The 21,684-nt window shown below is 44.6% G+C and overlaps 1 protein-coding gene across 5 annotated transcripts in view; it reads left to right on the plus strand.

The window, feature by feature from the left end:
* Positions 1-2,707, plus strand: part of LOC137350659 (sorbitol dehydrogenase-like) — a 28,676-nt gene extending 25,969 nt beyond the window's left edge. For all 5 annotated transcript variants that reach the window (XM_068015468.1, XM_068015473.1, XM_068015471.1 and 2 more), the window contains one exon: positions 1,962-2,707. In XM_068015468.1, the coding sequence (XP_067871569.1) occupies positions 1,962-2,127 (166 nt within the window). In that variant the 3' untranslated portion in view covers positions 2,128-2,707. The remainder of the gene's footprint in view (positions 1-1,961) is intronic.
* Positions 2,708-21,684: the final 18,977 nt, after the last annotated feature.

Here is a 21,684-nt window from a genome sequence, read left to right on the forward strand (position 1 = left end):
ATTGCATCAACATTGCCAGCAAAAAATGCATGCGCAGACTTAAAATCCTTGCCATCAGCTACAATTTCAATTGCAACATCTGCATCTTCTCCATTACCAAAGCTGGCTTAAAGAAGTTTGGCTGATGTGACTACTGCTGCAATATCAGGGAGACTCCTCTAGCACCTCAGTCTGCTTTGCACGCGTCACCCAAAATTTGCCAGGAAATTTTGTTATATTTCCAAAATATTCTTGCCTGTATGGACTAATTTCAATTCTACTAACTAATTTTACCATTTCTTACTGAGCGTCTTAATAGCTTAAAAGCCTCATATGGGGAACCTGTTCCAACTCCTTCTGAAATTTCAAGTAAATTATATTCAGTTCAAATACGTTATCCATTAATTTACACTTAGTGGCTAATTACCAATAATAATAACCAAGAGCTGGAAAGTGAGATTAGGCTGGGTATCTCTTTTTCGGGCTAGCACAAACACGATGGGCCAAATGGCTTCCTTCTGTGCCGTAAATGTTCTGTTTCTCTTACTGTAGAGTGTTACTGACAGAAACTAAGGAACAGCTAGTTTATCCTTTCAGCTCTGCAAGTGTGTTGGGAGACCAGAAACAAATGGAGAAGGGAGAAATTACACGAGTTTCCCTGATGATTTAAAAAAAATGATATTAGTAAAGTTCTAGCTTATCATTTCCCACTTTGGTGCAATCAAATTGATTCAGCCAAATATTGGCAAAAGGCTCAAAGCCCATTTCCTGGAGCAAGCTTTCATTCACCCATCTTGACCATTTTTCTTAGAGTATATGTGAATTAATGTGAAACAATTAATATGTGAAATACTTTGGGACTTTCTCTTTGCATTAAAGGCACCAGATAACTTAAAATTTTTATTTCACTGTAAAAGTGAACTGCAGTTGTAATGACCGAGGTTGGAGGAATGCAGTCTTTCTCCAGTTCCACGACTCCACTGGTCGCAACACATATTTAAATGTTTTACCCAGTTACTGATACGGCCAATTCTATACTTCATCTATATTAGTTTCAGAATAAAAATCCGCCAACCAGGTTTCTTTAATAAACAAAATTATTGATTTATTATGAAACAAGATTTATTCAATAAAGATGCAAAGCTCATTAACACACAGTTTGAAATGTGCAAGTATAAATATCAACCTTTCTAAAATAAACTAACACAAGCGCACGCGCGCACGTTAAAGAAAAAAATAAAGAAAAATGAAAAACTGGGTCTGCAGAGATCAACTTTTAAAAAAATACTTTGGCCAAGTTATTATCAAATCTTGAAGAAAAAGGATAAGATATGGAATGGTCCAGGTGGCCTTTAGTCTGGCGTCTAGGTGCACATAGACACTGTCCCTAGGGTCTTTCTGGAGCAGTTGTGTTCAGGAGACGTTGAGGAGTAGTCTTGCAGACCTTTTGGGAGAATTACCACATCAGTGGTTTCAGCTATCACACTGGATTCTCAGAAGATTTTTCAACACAGGTGGAAAAAGATGAGTTGGGTGGCTTCTCTCTTAGCAGGATATACACCAACTGCATTCAAACAGTCCACGCCCAAATCATAAAGCCAAAGACCCCTGACAACCATAAACCACCCCACCCCCAGACATGTGACTTCTCTGTAAACAACTCCACTAACCAGCAAGGCTCCTTATCACAGAATCTTGTTTATTTAACACTTCATGGTCTCTTCCAGTAAGTGTCCTTCCAGTAACCTTTTTAAAAAAAAAAGCAAATCCAGGCATCTCCTCAGTCTTTCAAATGAACCAATTTCCACAATCTTTTAAACACGAGCCTCAAAAAAAATATTAATAATGGAAGTGCCTGCATGACACAGTCAAAAATATAATAGGTGAAAATGGAAGATTATCAAGTTGTAAAAATCATTGCATGAATAAGTACTGTTATACTTTGTTTTTCCCCTCCCCCCACTTTGTTCCTGTCGACTTAGGTGGCCTGCGGCAATTGACATGTTGGCTTCAAAAAGGATCGATGTGAAGCCTTTGGTCACGCACCGCTTTCCCCTGGAAGAAGCTCTCGAAGCGTTTAAAAAAGCAAAGGAAGGCTTGGGAATCAAAGTCATGCTAAAGTGTGACCCAAACAACCAGAATCCCTGAGACGGTTTTTTTAGTGTGTGCACCTACAGGTGTGATCACTCAGTGGCACTCAATAGCAATCTACTGACACTGAGATAATTGTGCATGTGTAATTAAGCCTGTTAATGATCTAACTGTTAGGACTTAGTTTTGTTTAATATCATGGCCATTCCATTCAAAGTCAACCAGTTTAGGTGCCCACGGCACTCATTAATGCTGCAATACGTGACAGCTCGGATAGAGAGACAAGCAGTCAATTAAGGGGGGAGGGTCCAGGTGACATCAAGAACAATGTGCGTAAAATTCACTGTGTTTGTTAATGTCACATGGCCCCCAAGATTCACTTGAAGTTTTTTTTTCCAGATATTTTTTTCGAATCCTTGCACTAATTGACCCTGAATGTTCAACCTCAGTTATTTCAATATTCAGAAATTTGATGCAAAACTTGAATTGTTACACTGTAACGCATGGAGGGAATGTTTGATTGGGGTAAATATTGTGGCTGCTTCTTATGACATACCAATTACTGAATAGCAGTATCATGCTGTTCATTGGAGGATTAAATAAGAGAATAAAGATGATAAATAATGTGGACAAATAATCTTATGACTTTACTCCCCAATCTCGATATATTTCCCCTTTTATACCTTTCCTACTAACATACTAAATTGACAGATATTTACAAAAGCCAGCTGGTCGATCAAGCCTGATTTTCACTCATGAAAGCTGGAGCATCATAACTAGACCCTTCCTAACTTGCCCATGGCACAATAGGTGTTAAGGGGTAGAAATATCCATTGATCCCATCAGTTCGGTTTCGTTCATATTCTGAACGCCCAGCATCGTTCTTGTGAAATATAAGTCAGGCTTAAATTGCAAAATTGAATGTGAAGGGATTGCTTTAGGGATCCGAAAAGGGAGTTCTGCAGTTGCAACCCAGTTTCTCAGGAGTGGAAACCCATTGACACTCTCGTGCAGAAAGGCCTCGCAGTGACTGATGTGGGAAATGCCAGTTTGATGCAGTGTGGTTATCCTGCTGCGGTTAATTGAGACAGTAAGGAAGGAGCTCATCTGGTATCTGGAAGCTCAGTGTGAGTAGTTCAGAAATCTCCAGCTCTCTGCTGACCTCTGGCGGCAGTCACGTTTCAGCATGAAGGCAAGCGACCTCTTCATTTTTACTGAAGGAAATAAAACAATTTCCCTTGTTCCCGACATCAGGAACCCATGGGCATCTATGGACCTAAAAAAAACCAAATTGCTTGCAGTTACCTACTGCGCCTCAGTGGGCCGCACTCTTGTCTCTGAGACAGAAGGTTGTGGGTTCAAGTCCAAAGTCTAGGCTCATGCTGCAGTGCAGTAGTGGGGGAGTGACTGCTGCAATGTCGGAGTGCCACCTTTCAGATAAGATGTTAAACTGAAGTCCCATCTGCTCTCTCAGGTAGATGTCAAAGATCCTACAGGGGAGGCGGTGGCCTAGTGGTGTTATCACTGGACTAGTAACCCAGAGACCCAGGGTATTCCTCTGGGGACATGGGTTCGAATCCCACCACAGCAGAAGGTGGAATTTGAACTTAATCAAAATCTGGAATTAAAACTAGTCTAATGATGGCCATGAAACCATTGTCGATTGTTGTAAAAACCCAGCTGGTTCACTAATATCCTTTAGGGAAGGAAATCTGCTGTCCTTACCTAGTCTGGCCTACATGTGACTCCAGACCCACAGCAATGTGGTTGACTCTTACATGCCCTCTGAAATGTCCTAGCAAGCCACTCAGTTGTACCTAACCGCTACGAAGTCAATAAAAAGCAATGAAACCGGGCGGACCACCCTGCATCGACCTAAGCACCGGAAACGACAACGGCAAACCCAGCCCTGTCGACCCTGCAAAGTCCTCCTGACTAACATCTGGGGGCTTGTGCCAAAGTTGGGAGATCTGTCCCACAGACTAGTCAAGCAACAGCCTGACATAGTCGTACTCACGGAATCATACCTAACAGACAATGTCCCAGACACTGCCATCACCATCCCCGGGTATGTCCTGTCCCACCGGCAGGACAGACCCAGTAGAGGTGGTGGCACAGTGGTATACAGTAGGGAGGGAGTTGCCCTGGGAATCCTCAACATCGACTCCGGACCTCATGAAGTCTCATGGCATCAGGTCAAATATGGGCAAGGTAACCTCCTACTGATTACCACCTACCGCCCTCCCTCAGCTGATGACTCAGTACTCCTCCATGTTGAACAGCACTTGGAGGAAGCACTGAGGGTGGCAAGGGCACAAAATGTACTCTGGGTGGGGGACTTCAATGTCCATCACCATGAGTGGCTCGGCAGCACCACTACTGACCGAGCTGGCCGAGTCCTAAAGGACATGGCTGCTAGACTGGGTCTGCGGCAGGTGGTAGGGGAACCAACACGAGGGAAGAACATACTCGACCTCGTCCTCACCAATTTGCCTGCTGCAGATGCATCTGTCCATGACAGTATTGGTAGGAGTGACCACCGCACAGTCCTTGTGGAGACGAAGTCCCGCCTTCACATTGAGGATACTGTCCATCGTGTTGTGTGGCACTATCACCGTGCTGAATGGGATAGATTTTGAATGGATCTAGCAATGCAAAACTGGGCATCCATGAGGCGCTGTGGGCCATCAGCAACATCAGAACTGTACTCAACCACAATCTGTAACCTCATGGCCCGGCATATCCCCCACTCTACCATTATCATCAAGCCAGGAGACCAACCCTGGTTCAATGAAGAGTGCAGGAGGGCATGCCAGGAGCAGCACCAGGCATACCTCAAAATGAGGTGTCAACCTGGTGAAGCTACAACCCAGGACTACTTGCTTGCCAAACTGCGTAAGCAGCATGTGATAGACAGAGCTAAGCGATCCCATAACCAACGGATCAGATCTAAGCTCTGCAGTCCTGCCACATCCAGCCGTGAATGGTGGTGGACAATTAAACAACTAACTGGAGGAGGTGGCTCCACAAATATCCCCATCCTCAATGATGGGGGAGCCCAGCACATCAGTGCGAAAGATAAGGCTGAAGTATTTGCAACAATCTTCAGCCAGAAGTGCCGAGTTGATGATCCATCTCGGCCTCCTCCTGAAGTCCCCACCATCACAGATGCCAAACTTCAGCCAATTCGATTCACTCCACGTGATATCAAGAAATGACTGAAGACACTGGATACTGCAAAAGCTATGGGTCCTGACAATATTCCGGCAATAGTACTGAAGACCTGTGCTCCAGAACTTGCCGCGCCCCTAGCCAAGCTGTTCCAGTACAGCTACAACACTGGCATCTACCCGGCAATGTGGAAAATTGCCCAGGTATGTCCTGTGCACAAAAAGCAGGACAAATCCAACCCGGCCAACTACGGCCCCATTAGCCTACTCTCAATCATCAGCAAAGTGATGGAAGGTGTCATCAACAGTGCCATCAAGCGGCACTTGCTTATCAACATCCTGCTCAGTGATGCTCAGTTTGGGTTCCGTCAGGGCCACTCAGCTCCTGACCTCATTACAGCCTTGGTTCAAACATGGACAAAAGAGCTGAACTCAAGAGGTGAGGTGAGAGTGACTGCCCTTGACATCAAGGCAGCATTTGACCGAGTATGCCATCAAGGAGCCCGAGCAAAACTGAGGTCAATGGGAATCAGGGGGAAAACCCCCCGCTGGCTGGAGTCATACCTAGCGCAAATAAAGATAGTTGTGGTTGTTGGAGGTCAATCATCTGAGCTCCAGGACATCACTGCAGGAGTACCTCAGGGTAGTGTCCTAGGCCCAACCATCTTCAGCTGCTTCATCAATGACCTTCCTTCAATCATAAGGTCAGAAGTGGGGATGTTCACTGATGATTGCACAATGTTCAGCACCATTCGTGACTCCTCAGATACTGAAGCAGTCCGTGTAGAAATGCAGCAAGAACTGGACAACATCCAGGCTTGGGCTGATAAGTGGCAAGTAACATTTGCACCACACAAGTGCCAGGCAATGATCATCTCCAACAAGAGAGAATCTAACCATCTCCCCCTGACATTCAACGGCATTACCATCGCTGAATCCCCCACTATCAACATCCTAGGGGCTACCATTGACTGAAAACTGAACTGGAGTAGCCATATAAATACCGTGGCTACAAGAGCAGGTCAGAGGCTAGGAATCCTGAGGCGAGTAACTCACCTCCTGACTCCCCAAAGCCTGTCCACCATCTACAAGGCACAAGTCAGGAGTGTGATGGAATACTCTGCACTTGCCTGGAATGGGTGCAGCTCCAACAACACTCAAGAAGCTCGACACCATCCAAGACAAAGCAGCCCGCTTGATTGGCACTCCATCTACAAACATTCACTCCCTCCACCACCGGCGCACAGTGGCAGCAGTGTGTACCATCTTTCAAGATGCACTGCAGCAATGCACCAAGGCTCCTTAGACAGCACCTTCCAAACCCGCGACCTCTACCAACAAGAAGGACAAGGGCAGCAAATACATGGGAACACCACCACCTGCAAGTTCCCCTCCAAGTCACACACCATCCTGACTTGGAACTATATCGCTGTTCCTTCACTGATCACTGGGTCAAAATCCTGGAACTCCCTTCCTAACAGCACTGTGGGTGTACCTACCCCACATGGACTGCAGCGGTTCAAGAAGGCAGCTCACCACCATCTTCTCAAGTGCAATTAGGGATGGGCAATAAATGCTGGCCTGGCCAGTGATGCCCACATCCCGTGAATGAATAATAAAAAAAATCCTGTGGCAGTATGGCCAGTACTGGGCAGCACAGTGGTTCGCAGTGGTTAGCACCGCAGCCTCACAGCTTCAGTGACCCGGGTTCAGTTCTGGGTACTGCCTGTGTGGAGTTTGCAAGTTCTCCCTCTGTCTGAGTGGGTTTCCGCCGGGTGCTCCGGTTTCCTCCCACCTCCAAAGACTTGCAGGTTTATAGGTAAATTGGCCATTAAAAATTGCCCCTAGTGTAGGTAGGTGGTAAGAGAATGGTGGGGATGTGGTAGAGAATATGGGATTAATGTAGGATGTGTATAAATGGGTGGTTGTTGGTCGGCACAGTCTCGGTGGGCCGAAGGGTCTGTTTCAGTGCTGTATCTCTAAATAAATAAATAAAAAACAAAAGTATTTTGAAGAAGAGCACGGGAGCTCTGCCTGGTGTCCTGGCCAATATTTATCCCTCAATCAACATCATTAAAACAGATTATTCGGTCATTATCACGTTGCTGTTTGTGGGAGCTTGCTGTGTGCAAATTGGCTGCTGTGTTTCCTACATTACAACAGTAACTACACTTCAGAAAGTACTTAATTGGCTGTGAAGTACTTTGGGCATTTCCTGTGCTTGTGAAAGGTGCTCTATATAAATGCAAGTCTTTCTATGGAGAACCTTTCATGACCTCAAAATATCTGAAAGTGCCTTACAGCCACTTAATTACTGTTGAAGCGCAGTTACTGTTGTAATATAGGAAGCACAGCAGTCAATTGTGCATAACAAACTCTCACAAGCAGCAATGTGATCAATGACCAAAACGTTTCTATATTTAATTTTTAAAAATTCATTCATGGGATGTGGGCGTCGCTGGCCAGGCCAGCATTTATTGCCCATCCCTAATTGCCATTGAGAAGGTGGTGGTGAGCTGCCTTCTTGAACCGCTGCAGCCCATGTGGGGTAGGTACACCCACAGTGCTGTCAGGAAGGGAATTCCAGGATTTTGACCCAGCGACAGTGAAGGAACGGCGATATAGTTCCAAGTCAGGATGGTGTGTGACTTGGAGGGGAACTTGCAGGTGGTGGTGTTCCCATGTATGTGCTGCCCTTGTCCTTCTAGTTGGTAGAGGTCGCGGGTTTGGAAGGTGCTGTCTAAGGAGCCTTGGTGCATTGCTGCAGTGCATCTTGTAGATGGTGCACACTGCTGCCACTGTGCGTCGGTGGTGGAGGGAGTGAATGTTTGTAGATGGGGTGTCAAGCAAGCGGGCTGCTTTGTCCTGGATGATGTCGACCTTCCTGAGTGTTGTTGGCGCTGCACCCATCCAAGCAAGTGGAGAGTATTCCATCACAGTCCTGACTTGTGCCTTGTAGATGGTGGACAGGCTTTGGGAAGTCAGGAGGTGAGTTACTCGCCTGAGGATTCCTAGCCTCTGACCTGCTCTTGTAGCCACGGTATTTATATGGCTACTCCAGTTCAGTTTCTGGTCAATGGTAACCCCTCGGATGTTGATAGCGGGGGATTCAGCAATGGTAATGCCGTTGAATGTCAAGGGGAGATGGTTAGATTCTCTCTTGTTGGAGATGGTCATTGCCTGGCACTTGTGTGGCGCGAATGTTACTTGCCACTTATCAGCCCAAGCCTGGATATTGTCCAGGTCTTGCTGCATTTCTACACGGACTGCTTCAGTATCTGAGGAGTCACGAATAGTGCTGAACATTGTGCAATCATCAGCGAACATCCCCACTTCTGACCTTATGATTGAAGGAAGGTCATTGATGAAGCAGCTGAAGATGGTTGGGCCTAGGACACTACCCTGAGGAGCTCCTGCAGTGATGTCCTGGAGCTCAGATGATTGATGTTGCAAAAATAAGATGCTCTGTGAAAGGTTACCTAGGCAGCTGCACAGAGTCAGCAGAACATACAAGCGCAAAATACTGCGAATACTGGTAATCTGAAATAAAAACAGAAAATGCTGAAAATACTCAGCAGGTCTGGCAGCATCTGTGGAGAGAGAAACACAGTTAACGTTTCAGGTCAGTGACCTTTCATCAAAACTCTTGACATCAGCAGAACATGTCCAAATATGATTGTTGACCGTATCATGTTTGGAGATCAAAATGTAACCTTGGAGGGACCAGGAAAAAAGTCACTCCTCTTGTGAGTTGGGCACAATGTGAAGTCTTTGGTTGTCGAGAAACCCTCCTCCAGGCGTCAAACAGTCTGAGGTTTAAGTCATGGTGAATTTATGATTATAGCTATCCCTTAAAAGTGAGGTGAATGGATTTTAGATTAGTGTCAGGGAGGTTGAATGGTACAGCAACTGGCAAGTCAAAGATTAGCAAATGTGGGTAAATACATTTGAGCCAAGATAAATTGAAGGCTTTTTGTCAGTCCATAAATAAAAACAGAATTGTATGAGTCTATATATTACATCCCAAAAGGTTTAAAATTTTCAGTGATAAAGGTGACAAATAATGCCAGAACAAGTGTGATCTATGAACAAACAAACAAATCTCCATCAATTGACATAAAATAATGCAAGGCCATGGAGAAGAATAATATAAAACATGAGACCAGGTAGAGTTCAGTGAAAGCAACGCACTGACCTTGTGGCGAAGAAGGGTGCATTGCAAGCAGAATTGTAAATATGTGATTAATATGTGTCTCTGTATCACATGCAGAGGAACTCTCCCCTCGTGGTGCTGTGTCCAAGACAAAACATTTCTGACAGAAACCAAGAACTCCACCCCCTTCCCCTCCCCTCCCCTCCCCCTAACCCATAAGGGTCCCTGTCTGGGCTGCTTCAGTGTAGCACCAATCAGGTACATTTTCCAATTGTCACCACTGGTGGGGATGTGAGGTGAATGCTTTTTCACAAAATGAGGTATAATCATATCATAATCAGTGCTTTTTGTATTCTTTCATGGGATGTGAGCATTGCTGGCAAGGCCAGCATTTATTGCCCATTCCTAATTGCCCCTGAGAAGGTGGGGGTGAGTCGCCTTCTTGAACCGCTGCAGTCCATGTGAGGTAGATACACCCACAGTGCTGTTAGGAAGGGAGTTCCAGGATTTTGACCCAGCGACAGTGAAGGAACGGCGATATAGTTCCAAGTCAGGATGGTGTGTGGCTTGGAGCGGAACTTGCAGGTGGTGGCGTTCCCATGCATCTGCTGCCCTTGTCCTTCTAGGGGGTAGCGGTCACAGGATTGGAAGGTGCTGTCGAAGGAGCCTTGGCAAGTAGTTGCAGTGCATCTTGTAGATGGTACACACTGCTGCCACTGTACGCCAGTGCTAGAGGGTCTGAATGTTGAAGGTGGTGATGGGGAGCTGATCAAGTTGCTTTGTCCTGGATGGTGTCGAGCTTCTTGAGTGTTGTTGGAGCCGCACCCATCCAGGCAAGTGGACAATATTACATCACACTACAACTTGTGCCTTGTAGATGGTGAACAGGCTTTGGAGAAACTTAGTAAAGGAAACTACGAAGGTATGAGGCGTGAGTTGGCTATGATGGATTGGGAAACGTTACTTAAAGGGAAGACGATGGATAAGCAATGGCAAACATTTAAAGAGCGCATGGATGAACTGCAACAATTGTTTATTCCTGTCTGGCGCAAAAATAAAACGGGGAAGGTAGCCAAACCATGGCTTACAAGGGTAATTAGAGATAACATTAGATCCAAGGAAGAGGCATATAAATTCGCCAGAAAAAACAACAGGTCTGAGGAAAGGGAGCAGTTTAGCATTCAGCAAAGGAGGACCAAGGGATTGATTAAGAAGGGGAAAATAGAGTATGAGAGCAAGCTTGCGGGGAACATAAAAACTGACTGTAAAAGTTTCTAGAGGTATGTGAAGAGAAAAAGATTGGTGAAGACAAATGGAGGTGCCTTGCAGTCAGAAATAGGGGAATTTATTATGGGGAACAAAGAAATGGCTGACCAACTAAATGCGTACTTTGGTTCTGTCTTCACAAAGGAGGACTCAAATATCACACCAGAAATGTTGGGGAACCCACGGTTTAGTGAAAGAGAAGAACTGAAGGAAATGGGGATGAGTGGAGAAATGGTATTGGGGAGATTGATGGGATTGAAGGCTGATAAATCCCCAGGGCCCGATGGTCTGCATCCCAGAGTACTTAAGGAAGTGGTCCTAGAAATAGTGGATGCATTGGTGGTCATCTTCCAAGATTCTATAGACTCTGGAACTGTTCCTACAGATTGGAGGGTAGCTAATGTAACCCCACTATTTAAAAAGGAAGGTAGAGAGGAAACAGAGAATTATAGACCAGTCAGCCTGACGTCGGTAGTGGGGAAAATTCTAGAGTCCATTATCAAAGATTTTATAGCAGAGCACTTGGAGAACAGTGGTAGAATCAGGCAGAGTCAGCATGGATTTACGAAAGGGAAATCATGCTTGACCAATCTACTAGAATTCTTCAAGGATGTAACTAGTTGAGTTGATAAGGGGGGAGCCAGTTGATGTGGTTTATTTGGACTTTCAGAAGGCTTTTGACAAAGTCCCACATAAGAGATTTGCATGTAAAATTAAAGCGCATGGGATTGGGGGTAGTGTATTGCGATGGATAGAAAATTGGTTGGCAGACAGAAAACAAAGAGTAGGGATAAATGGGTCTTTTTCCAAATGGTAGGCAGTGACTAGTGGGGTACAGCAGGGAATCGGTGCTAGGACCCCAGCTATTCACAATATATGTTAATGATTTAGATGAGGGAACTAAATGCAATATCTCCAAATTTGCAGATGACACAAAACTGGGTGGGTGGGTGAGTTGTGAGGAGGATGCAGAGAGGCGTCAGGGTGATTTGGACAAGTTGAGTGAGTGGGCTAATGCATGGCAGATGCAGTATAATGTAGATAAATGTGAGGTTATCCACTTTGGTAGCAAAAACATGAAGGCAGATTATTATCTGAATGGCTATAAACTGAGAGAGGGGAATATGCAGCGAGACCTGGGTGTTCTTGTACACCAGTCGCTGAAGGTAAAGCATGCAGGTGCAACAGGTGGTAAAAAAGGCAAATGGGATGTTGACCTTCATAGCGAGAGGATTCGAGTACAGGAGCAGGGATGTCTTGCTGCAATTATACAGGGCCTTGGTGAGGCCACATCTAGAATATTGTGTGCAGTTTTGGTCTCCATATCTGAGGAAGGATGTTCTTGCTAAAGCGGGAGTGCAGCAAAGGTTTACCAGGCTGATTCCTGGGATGGTGGGACTGACTTATGAGGAGAGATTCAGTTGGTTAGGATTATATTCGCTGGAGTTCAGAAGAGTGAGGGGGGATCTCATAGAAACCTATAAAATTCTAACAGGACTTGACAGGGTAGATGCAGGAAGGATGTTCCCGATGGTGGGGGAGTCCAGAACCAGGGGTCACAGTCTAAGAAAATGGGGTAAACCATTCAGGACTGAGATGAGGAGAAATGTCTTCACCCAGACAGTGGTGAGCCTGTGGAATTAGCTACCACAAAAAGCAGTTGAGGCCAAAACATTGTATGTTTTCAAGAAGGAGTTAGATATCGCTTTTGGGTCTAAAGGGATCAAAGGGTATGGGGCAAAAGCCAGAACAGGTTACTGAGTTGGATGATCAGCCATGATCATAATGAATGGCGGAGCAGGCTCGAAGGGCCGAATGGCCTACTCCTGCTTCTATTTTCTATGTTTCTATGAGAGTCAGGAGGTGAGTTACTCGCCGCAGAATTCCCAACATCTGAGCTTTTGTAACTTTCCATGGTTCCAGGAATCTGCTGGGCAGTACTCTCTGCCAGATAAGATAAGCTTTTTGTAGAGAGGTTTTGTGTTTAGATGAATTTGAAGTTTTGAAAAATGAAAGAGTTTAAGGGTAGATTTATTACAGGCTGGTATCAAAGTACTTCTTGGAAGTGTCTCCTCCTATACTTTGTACCAAGACGTATGGCTGAGATTCTTTTAGGAGCTGCATTTATAACTTTTCAGATACACATTCCATTATCCTTGTGTTGTTGGGAGGAGATGATGAGGGAGGATGAGATAACACCTGCACTGAACTGGAATGTTAGTCACAGGGCCATATCTGCTCTCAGTGCACACATACCTTGGTGTATCTGATAACACACCGCCTTCGCATGCGAGCCTCTTCTGGAAACTGACCTTCACCCGACCTTCACCACAGCAACAAGCAGTGCCAACTGATGTCAAGGAATCTTCCACACACCTTCTCACCTTTCTTCCCTAATCCCTCACACGGCCATGCAATCTCCTGGAAGATGCAACAAACGAGAGAAAATAAAAAAAATTTAGGCCAATTTAAAACGCAAAAATATAAGTCTGGCCATAAAAGGCAATCAACTTTTAGGAGACCACAGTGAGCTAGCTGAGTGACATAATCCCCCAAACCAAGAATTTGTCCTGTTCTCTTTTAGTTACTTGTGGTGAACATACTGTCGGGAAACGTGTTGGCAATTTAATCCAGAGGTTAACAGCTCTGCAAAAAGAAGTAACACCTAACATCGAATCTAGTTCAGAGAATGCACAGCTCTAACACTCTCGATTTCAGAGATCGCACAGCACTAACACTCTCGATTTCAGAGATCGCACAGCACTAACACTCTCGATTTCAGAGATCGCACAGCACTAACACTCTCGATTTCAGAGATCGCACAGCACTAACACTCTCGATTTCAGAGATCGCACAGCACAAACACTCTCGATTTCAGAGATCGCACAGCACTAACACTCTCGATTTCAGAGATCGCACAGCACAAACACTCTCGATTTCAGAGATCGCAGAGCACAAACACTCTTGATTTCAGAGAACACACAGCTCAAACACTCTCGATTTCAGAGATCGCACAGCACAAACACTCTCGATTTCAGAGATCGCACAGCACAAACACTCTCGATTTCAGAGATCGCACAGCACTAACACTCTCGATTTCAGAGATCGCACAGCACAAACACTCTCGATTTCAGAGATCGCACAGCACTAACACTCTCGATTTCAGAGAACACAGAGCACTAACACTCTCGATTTCAGAAAACGCACAGCACTAACACTCTCAATTGCAGAGAACACACAGCATTAACAGTTTCGATTTCAGAGAACACACAGCACTGACACTCTCGATTTGAGAGAACACCCAACACTAACACTCTCTATTTCAGAGATCGCACAGCACTAACAATCGCATTTGGAGAACACACAGCACAACACACTAGATTTCAGAGAAAACACAACACAAACACTCTTGATTTCATAGAACGCTCAGCACTAACACTCTCGATTTCAGAGGACACACAGCACTAACACTCTCTATTTCAGAGAACACACAGCACTAACACTCGATTTCAGAGAACACCCAGCAATAACACTCTCGATTTCAGTGAAAACACAACACGAACAATCTTGATTTCATAGAACGCAGAGCCTAACACTCTCGATTACAGAAAACGCACAACACTAACTCTCTCGATTTCATAGAACGCTCAGCCTAACACTCTCGATTTCAGAGATCGCACAGCGCTGACACTTTCGATTTCAGAGAACAGACTTCACGAACACTCTTGATTTCAGAGAAAACACAGCACTAACGCTCTCGATTTCAGAGTGCACACAGCACTAACACTCTTGATTTCGGAGAACACACAGCACTAACACTCTCGATTTCAGAAAACACACAGCACTAACACTCTTGATTTCAGAGAAGACACAGCACTAACACTTGATTTCAGAGAACACACAGCACTAACACTCTCTATTTCAGAGAACACACAGCACTAACACTCTTGATTTCAGAGAACACACAGCACTAACACTCTCGATTTCAGAGAACACAGAGCACTAACACTCTCGATTTCAGAGATCGCACAGCACTAACACTCTCGATTTCAGAAAACGCACAGCACTAACACTCTCAATTGCAGAGAACACACGGCATTAACAGTTTCGATTTCAGAGAACACACAGCACTGACACTGTCGATTTGAGAGAACACCCAGCACTAACACTCTCTATTTCAGATATCGCACAGTGCTGACACTCTCGATTTCAGAGAACACACAGCACTGACACTCTCTATTTCAGAGAACACACAGCACTAACACTCTCGATTTCAGTGAAAACACAACACGAACACTCTTGATTTCATAGAAGGCTCAGCCTAACACTCTCGATTTCAGTGAAATGACAACACGAACAATCTTGATTTCATAGAACACACAGCACTAACACTCTCAATTTCAGAGAACACACAGCACAAACACTCTCGATTTCAGTGATCGCACAGCGCTGACACTCTCGATTTCAGAGAACACACAGCACAAACACTCTCGATTTCAGAGAACACACAGCACTAATACCCTCAATTTCAGAGAACACACGGCACAAACACTCTCGATTTCAGAGAACACACAGCACTAACACTCTCGATTTCAGAGAACACACAGCACAAACACTCTCGATTTCAGTGATCGCACAGCGCTGACACTCTCGATTTCAGAGAACACACAGCACAAACACTCTCGATTTCAGAGAACACACAGCACTAACACTCTCAATTTCAGAGAACACACAGCACAAACACTCTCGATTTCAGTGATCGCACAGCGCTGACACTCTCGATTTCAGAGAACACACAGCACAAACACTCTCGATTTCAGAGAACACACAGCACTAATACCCTCAATTTCAGAGAACACACGGCACAAACACTCTCGATTTCAGAGAACACACAGCACAAACACTCTCGATTTCAGAGAACACACAGCACTAACACTCTCAATTTCAGAGAACACACAGCACTAACACTCTCAATTTGAGAGAACACACAGCACAAACACTCTCGATTTCAGAGATTGCACAGCACTAATACCCTCAATTTCAGAGAACACACAGCACAAACACTCTCGATTTCAGAGAACACACAGCACTAACACTCTTGATTTCAGAGAACACACAGCACTAACACTCTCAATTTCAGAGTGCACACAGCACTAACACACTTGATTTCAGAGAGCACCCAGCACTAACACTCTCGATTTCAGAGTGCACACAGCACTAACACTCTTGATTTCAGAGAACAGACTTCACTAACACTCTCGATTTCAGAGAAAACACAGCACTAACACTCTCGATTTCAGTGAAAACACAACACGAACACTCTTGATTTCATGGAACGCTCAGCCTAACACTTTCGATTTCAGAGGACACACAGCACTAACACTCTCGATTTCAGTGAAAACACAACACGAACACTCTTGATTTCATAGAACGCTCAGCCTAACACTCTCGATTTCAGAGGACACACAGCACTAACACTCTCGATTTCAGAGAACGCAGAGCACTAACACTCTCGATTTCAGAGATCGCACAGCACTAACACTTTCGATTGCAGAGAACACACAGCACTAACACTCTTGATTTCAGTGAACAGACGGCACAAACACTCTCGATTACAGAAAACGCACAACACTAACTCTCTCGATTTCATAGAACGCTCAGCCTAACACTCTCGATTTCAGAGATCGCACAGCGCTGACACTTTCGATTTCAGAGAGCACCCAGCACTAACACTCTCTATTTCAGAGAACACACAGCACTAACACTCTCGATTTCAGAGATCGCACAGCACTGACACTTTCGATTTCAGATATCGCACAGCACTAACACTCTCGATTTCAGTGAAAACACAGCACTCACACTCTTGATTTCAGAGAAAACACAGCACTAACGCTCTCGATTTCAGATAATCCACAGCCATACACTCTCGATTTCAGAGGACACACAGCACTAACACTCTCGATTTCAGAGATCGCACAGCACTGACACTTTCGATTTCAGATATCGCACAGCACTAACACTCTCGATTTCAGAGAAAACACAGCACTAACACTCTCGATTTCAGATAATCCACAGCCATACACTCTCGATTTCAGAGAACACACAGCACTAACACTCTCGATTTCAGAGAACACACAGCACTAACACTCTCGATTTCAGAGAACACACAGCACTAACACTCTCGATTTCAGAGAACACACAGCACTAACACTCTCTATTTCAGAGAACACACAGCACGAACACTCTCTATTTCAGAGAACACACAGCACTAACACTCTCGATTTCAGAGAACACACAGCACTAACATTCTCGATTTCAGAAAACAGACGGCACTAACACTCTCGATTACAGAAAACGCACAACACTAACTCTCTCGATTTCATAGAACGCTCAGTCTAACACTCTCGATTTCAGAGATCGCACAGCACTAACACTCTCGATTTCAGAGTACACACAGCACTAACACTCTCGATTTCAGAGAACACACAGCACTAACACTCTCTATTTCAGAGAACACACAGCACTAACACTCTCGATTTCAGAGAACACACAGCACTAACACTCTCGATTTCAGAGATCGCACAGCACTAACACTCTCGATTTCAGAAAACGCACAGCACTAACACTCTCAATTGCAGAGAACACACAGCACTAACACTCTTGATTTCAGAGAAGACACAGCACTAACACTCTTGATTTCAGAGAACACACAGCACTAACACTCTCGATTTCAGAGAACACACAGCACGAACACTCTCGATTTCAGAGAACACACAGCACTAACACTCTCGATTTCAGAGAGCACCCAGCCTAACACTCTCAATTTCAGAGAACACACAGCACAAACACTCTCGATTTCAGAGAACACAGAGCACTAACACTCTCGATTTCAGAGATCGCACAGCACTAACACTCTCGATTTCAGAGATCAGACAGCACTAACACTCTCGATTTCAGAAAACGCACAGCACTAACACTCTCAATTGCAGAGAACACACAGCACTAACACTCTCTATTTCAGAGGACACACAGCACTGACACTCTCTATTTCAGAGAACACACAGCACTAACACTCTTGATTTCAGAGAGCACCCAGCACTAACACTCTCGATTTCAGAGTGCACACAGCACTAACACTCTCGATTTCAGAAAACACACAGCACTAACACTCTCGATTTCAGAGTGCACACAGCACTAACACTCTTGATTTCAGAGAACACACAGCACTAACACTCTCGATTTCAGAGTGCACACAGCACTAACACTCTCGATTTCAGAGAACACACAGCACTAACACTCTCAATTTCAGAGTGCACACAGCACTAACACTCTTGATTTCAGAGAACACACAGCACTAACACTCTCCATTTCAGAGTGCACACAGCACTAACACTCTCGATTTCAGAGAACACACAGCACTAACACTCTCAATTTCAGAGTGCACACAGCACTAACACTCTCGATTTCAGAGAACACAGAGCACTAACACTCTCGATTTCAGAGATCGCACAGCACTAACACTCTCGATTTCAGAAAATGCACAGCACTAACACTCTCAATTGCAGAGAACACACGGTATTAACAGTTTCGATTTCAGAGAACACACAGCACTGACACTCTCGATTTGAGAGAACACCCAGCAATAACACTCTCTATTTCAGAGGACACACAGCACTAACACTCTCGATTTCAGATATCGCACAGTGCTGACACTCTCGATTTCAGAGAACACACAGCACTGACACTCTCTATTTCAGAGAACACACAGCACTAACACTCTCGATTTCAGTGAAAACACAACACGAACACTCTTGATTTCATAGAACGCTCAGCCTAACACTCTCGATTTCAGTGAAAACACAACGCGAACAATCTTGATTTCATAGAACACACAGCACTAACACTCTCAATTTCAGAGAACACACGGCACAAACACTCTCGATTTCAGAGAACACACAGCACAAACACTCTCGATTTCAGAGAACACACAGCACGAACACTCTCGATTTCAGAGATCGCACAGCGCTGACACTTTCGATTTCAGAGAACACACAGCACAAACACTCTCGATTTCAGAGAACACACAGCACAAACACTCTCGATTTCAGAGAACACACAGCACTAATACCCTCAATTTCAGAGAACACACGGCACAAACACTCTCGATTTCAGAGAACACACAGCACTAACACTCTCGATTTCAGAGAACACACAGCACAAACACTCTCGATTTCAGTGATCGCACAGCGCTGACACTCTCGATTTCAGAGAACACACAGCACAAACACTCTCGATTTCAGAGAACACACAGCACTAACACTCTCAATTTCAGAGAACACACAGCACAAACACTCTCGATTTCAGTGATCGCACAGCGCTGACACTCTCGATTTCAGAGAACACACAGCACAAACACTCTCGATTTCAGAGAACACACAGCACTAATACCCTCAATTTCAGAGAACACACGGCACAAACACTCTCGATTTCAGAGAACACACAGCACAAACACTCTCGATTTCAGAGAACACACAGCACTAACACTCTCAATTTCAGAGAACACACAGCACTAACACTCTCAATTTGAGAGAACACACAGCACAAACACTCTCGATTTCAGAGATTGCACAGCACTAATACCCTCAATTTCAGAGAACACACAGCACAAACACTCTCGATTTCAGAGAACACACAGCACTAACACTCTTGATTTCAGAGAACACACAGCACTAACACTCTCAATTTCAGAGTGCACACAGCACTAACACACTTGATTTCAGAGAGCACCCAGCACTAACACTCTCGATTTCAGAGTGCACACAGCACTAACACTCTTGATTTCAGAGAACAGACTTCACTAACACTCTCGATTTCAGAGAAAACACAGCACTAACACTCTCGATTTCAGTGAAAACACAACACGAACACTCTTGATTTCATGGAACGCTCAGCCTAACACTTTCGATTTCAGAGGACACACAGCACTAACACTCTCGATTTCAGTGAAAACACAACACGAACACTCTTGATTTCATAGAACGCTCAGCCTAACACTCTCGATTTCAGAGGACACACAGCACTAACACTCTCGATTTCAGAGAACGCAGAGCACTAACACTCTCGATTTCAGAGATCGCACAGCACTAACACTTTCGATTGCAGAGAACACACAGCACTAACACTCTTGATTTCAGTGAACAGACGGCACAAACACTCTCGATTACAGAAAACGCACAACACTAACTCTCTCGATTTCATAGAACGCTCAGCCTAACACTCTCGATTTCAGAGATCGCACAGCGCTGACACTTTCGATTTCAGAGAGCACCCAGCACTAACACTCTCTATTTCAGAGAACACACAGCACTAACACTCTCGATTTCAGAGATCGCACAGCACTGACACTTTCGATTTCAGATATCGCACAGCACTAACACTCTCGATTTCAGTGAAAACACAGCACTCACACTCTTGATTTCAGAGAAAACACAGCACTAACGCTCTCGATTTCAGATAATCCACAGCCATACACTCTCGATTTCAGAGGGCACACAGCACTAACACTCTCGATTTCAGAGATCGCACAGCACTGACACTTTCGATTTCAGATATCGCACAGCACTAACACTCTCGATTTCAGAGAAAACACAGCACTAACACTCTCGATTTCAGATAATCCACAGCCATACACTCTCGATTTCAGAGAACACACAGCACTAACACTCTCGATTTCAGAGAACACACAGCACTAACACTCTCGATTTCAGAGAACACACAGCACTAACACTCTCGATTTCAGAGAACACACAGCACTAACACTCTCTATTTCAGAGAACACACAGCACGAACACTCTCTATTTCAGAGAACACACAGCACTAACACTCTCGATTTCAGAGAACACACAGCACTAACATTCTCGATTTCAGAAAACAGACGGCACTAACACTCTCGATTACAGAAAACGCACAACACTAACTCTCTCGATTTCATAGAACGCTCAGTCTAACACTCTCGATTTCAGAGATCGCACAGCACTAACACTCTCGATTTCAGAGTACACACAGCACTAACACTCTCGATTTCAGAGAACACACAGCACTAACACTCTCTATTTCAGAGAACACACAGCACTAACACTCTCGATTTCAGAGAACACACAGCACTAACACTCTCGATTTCAGAGATCGCACAGCACTAACACTCTCGATTTCAGAAAACGCACAGCACTAACACTCTCAATTGCAGAGAACACACAGCACTAACACTCTTGATTTCAGAGAAGACACAGCACTAACACTCTTGATTTCAGAGAACACACAGCACTAACACTCTCGATTTCAGAGAACACACAGCACGAACACTCTCGATTTCAGAGAACACACAGCACTAACACTCTCGATTTCAGAGAGCACCCAGCCTAACACTCTCAATTTCAGAGAACACACAGCACAAACACTCTCGATTTCAGAGAACACAGAGCACTAACACTCTCGATTTCAGAGATCGCACAGCACTAACACTCTCGATTTCAGAGATCAGACAGCACTAACACTCTCGATTTCAGAAAACGCACAGCACTAACACTCTCAATTGCAGAGAACACACAGCACTAACACTCTCTATTTCAGAGGACACACAGCACTGACACTCTCTATTTCAGAGAACACACAGCACTAACACTCTTGATTTCAGAGAGCACCCAGCACTAACACTCTCGATTTCAGAGTGCACACAGCACTAACACTCTCGATTTCAGAAAACACACAGCACTAACACTCTCGATTTCAGAGAACACACAGCACTAACACTCTCGATTTCAGAGAACACACAGCACTAACACTCTCGATTTCAGAGAACACACAGCACTAACACTCTCTATTTCAGAGAACACACAGCACGAACACTCTCTATTTCAGAGAACACACAGCACTAACACTCTCGATTTCAGAGAACACACAGCACTAACATTCTCGATTTCAGAAAACAGACGGCACTAACACTCTCGATTACAGAAAACGCACAAC

This window comes from Heterodontus francisci, chromosome 35 (assembly GCF_036365525.1).
Source record: "Heterodontus francisci isolate sHetFra1 chromosome 35, sHetFra1.hap1, whole genome shotgun sequence".
Lineage (NCBI taxonomy): Eukaryota > Metazoa > Chordata > Chondrichthyes > Heterodontiformes > Heterodontidae > Heterodontus > Heterodontus francisci.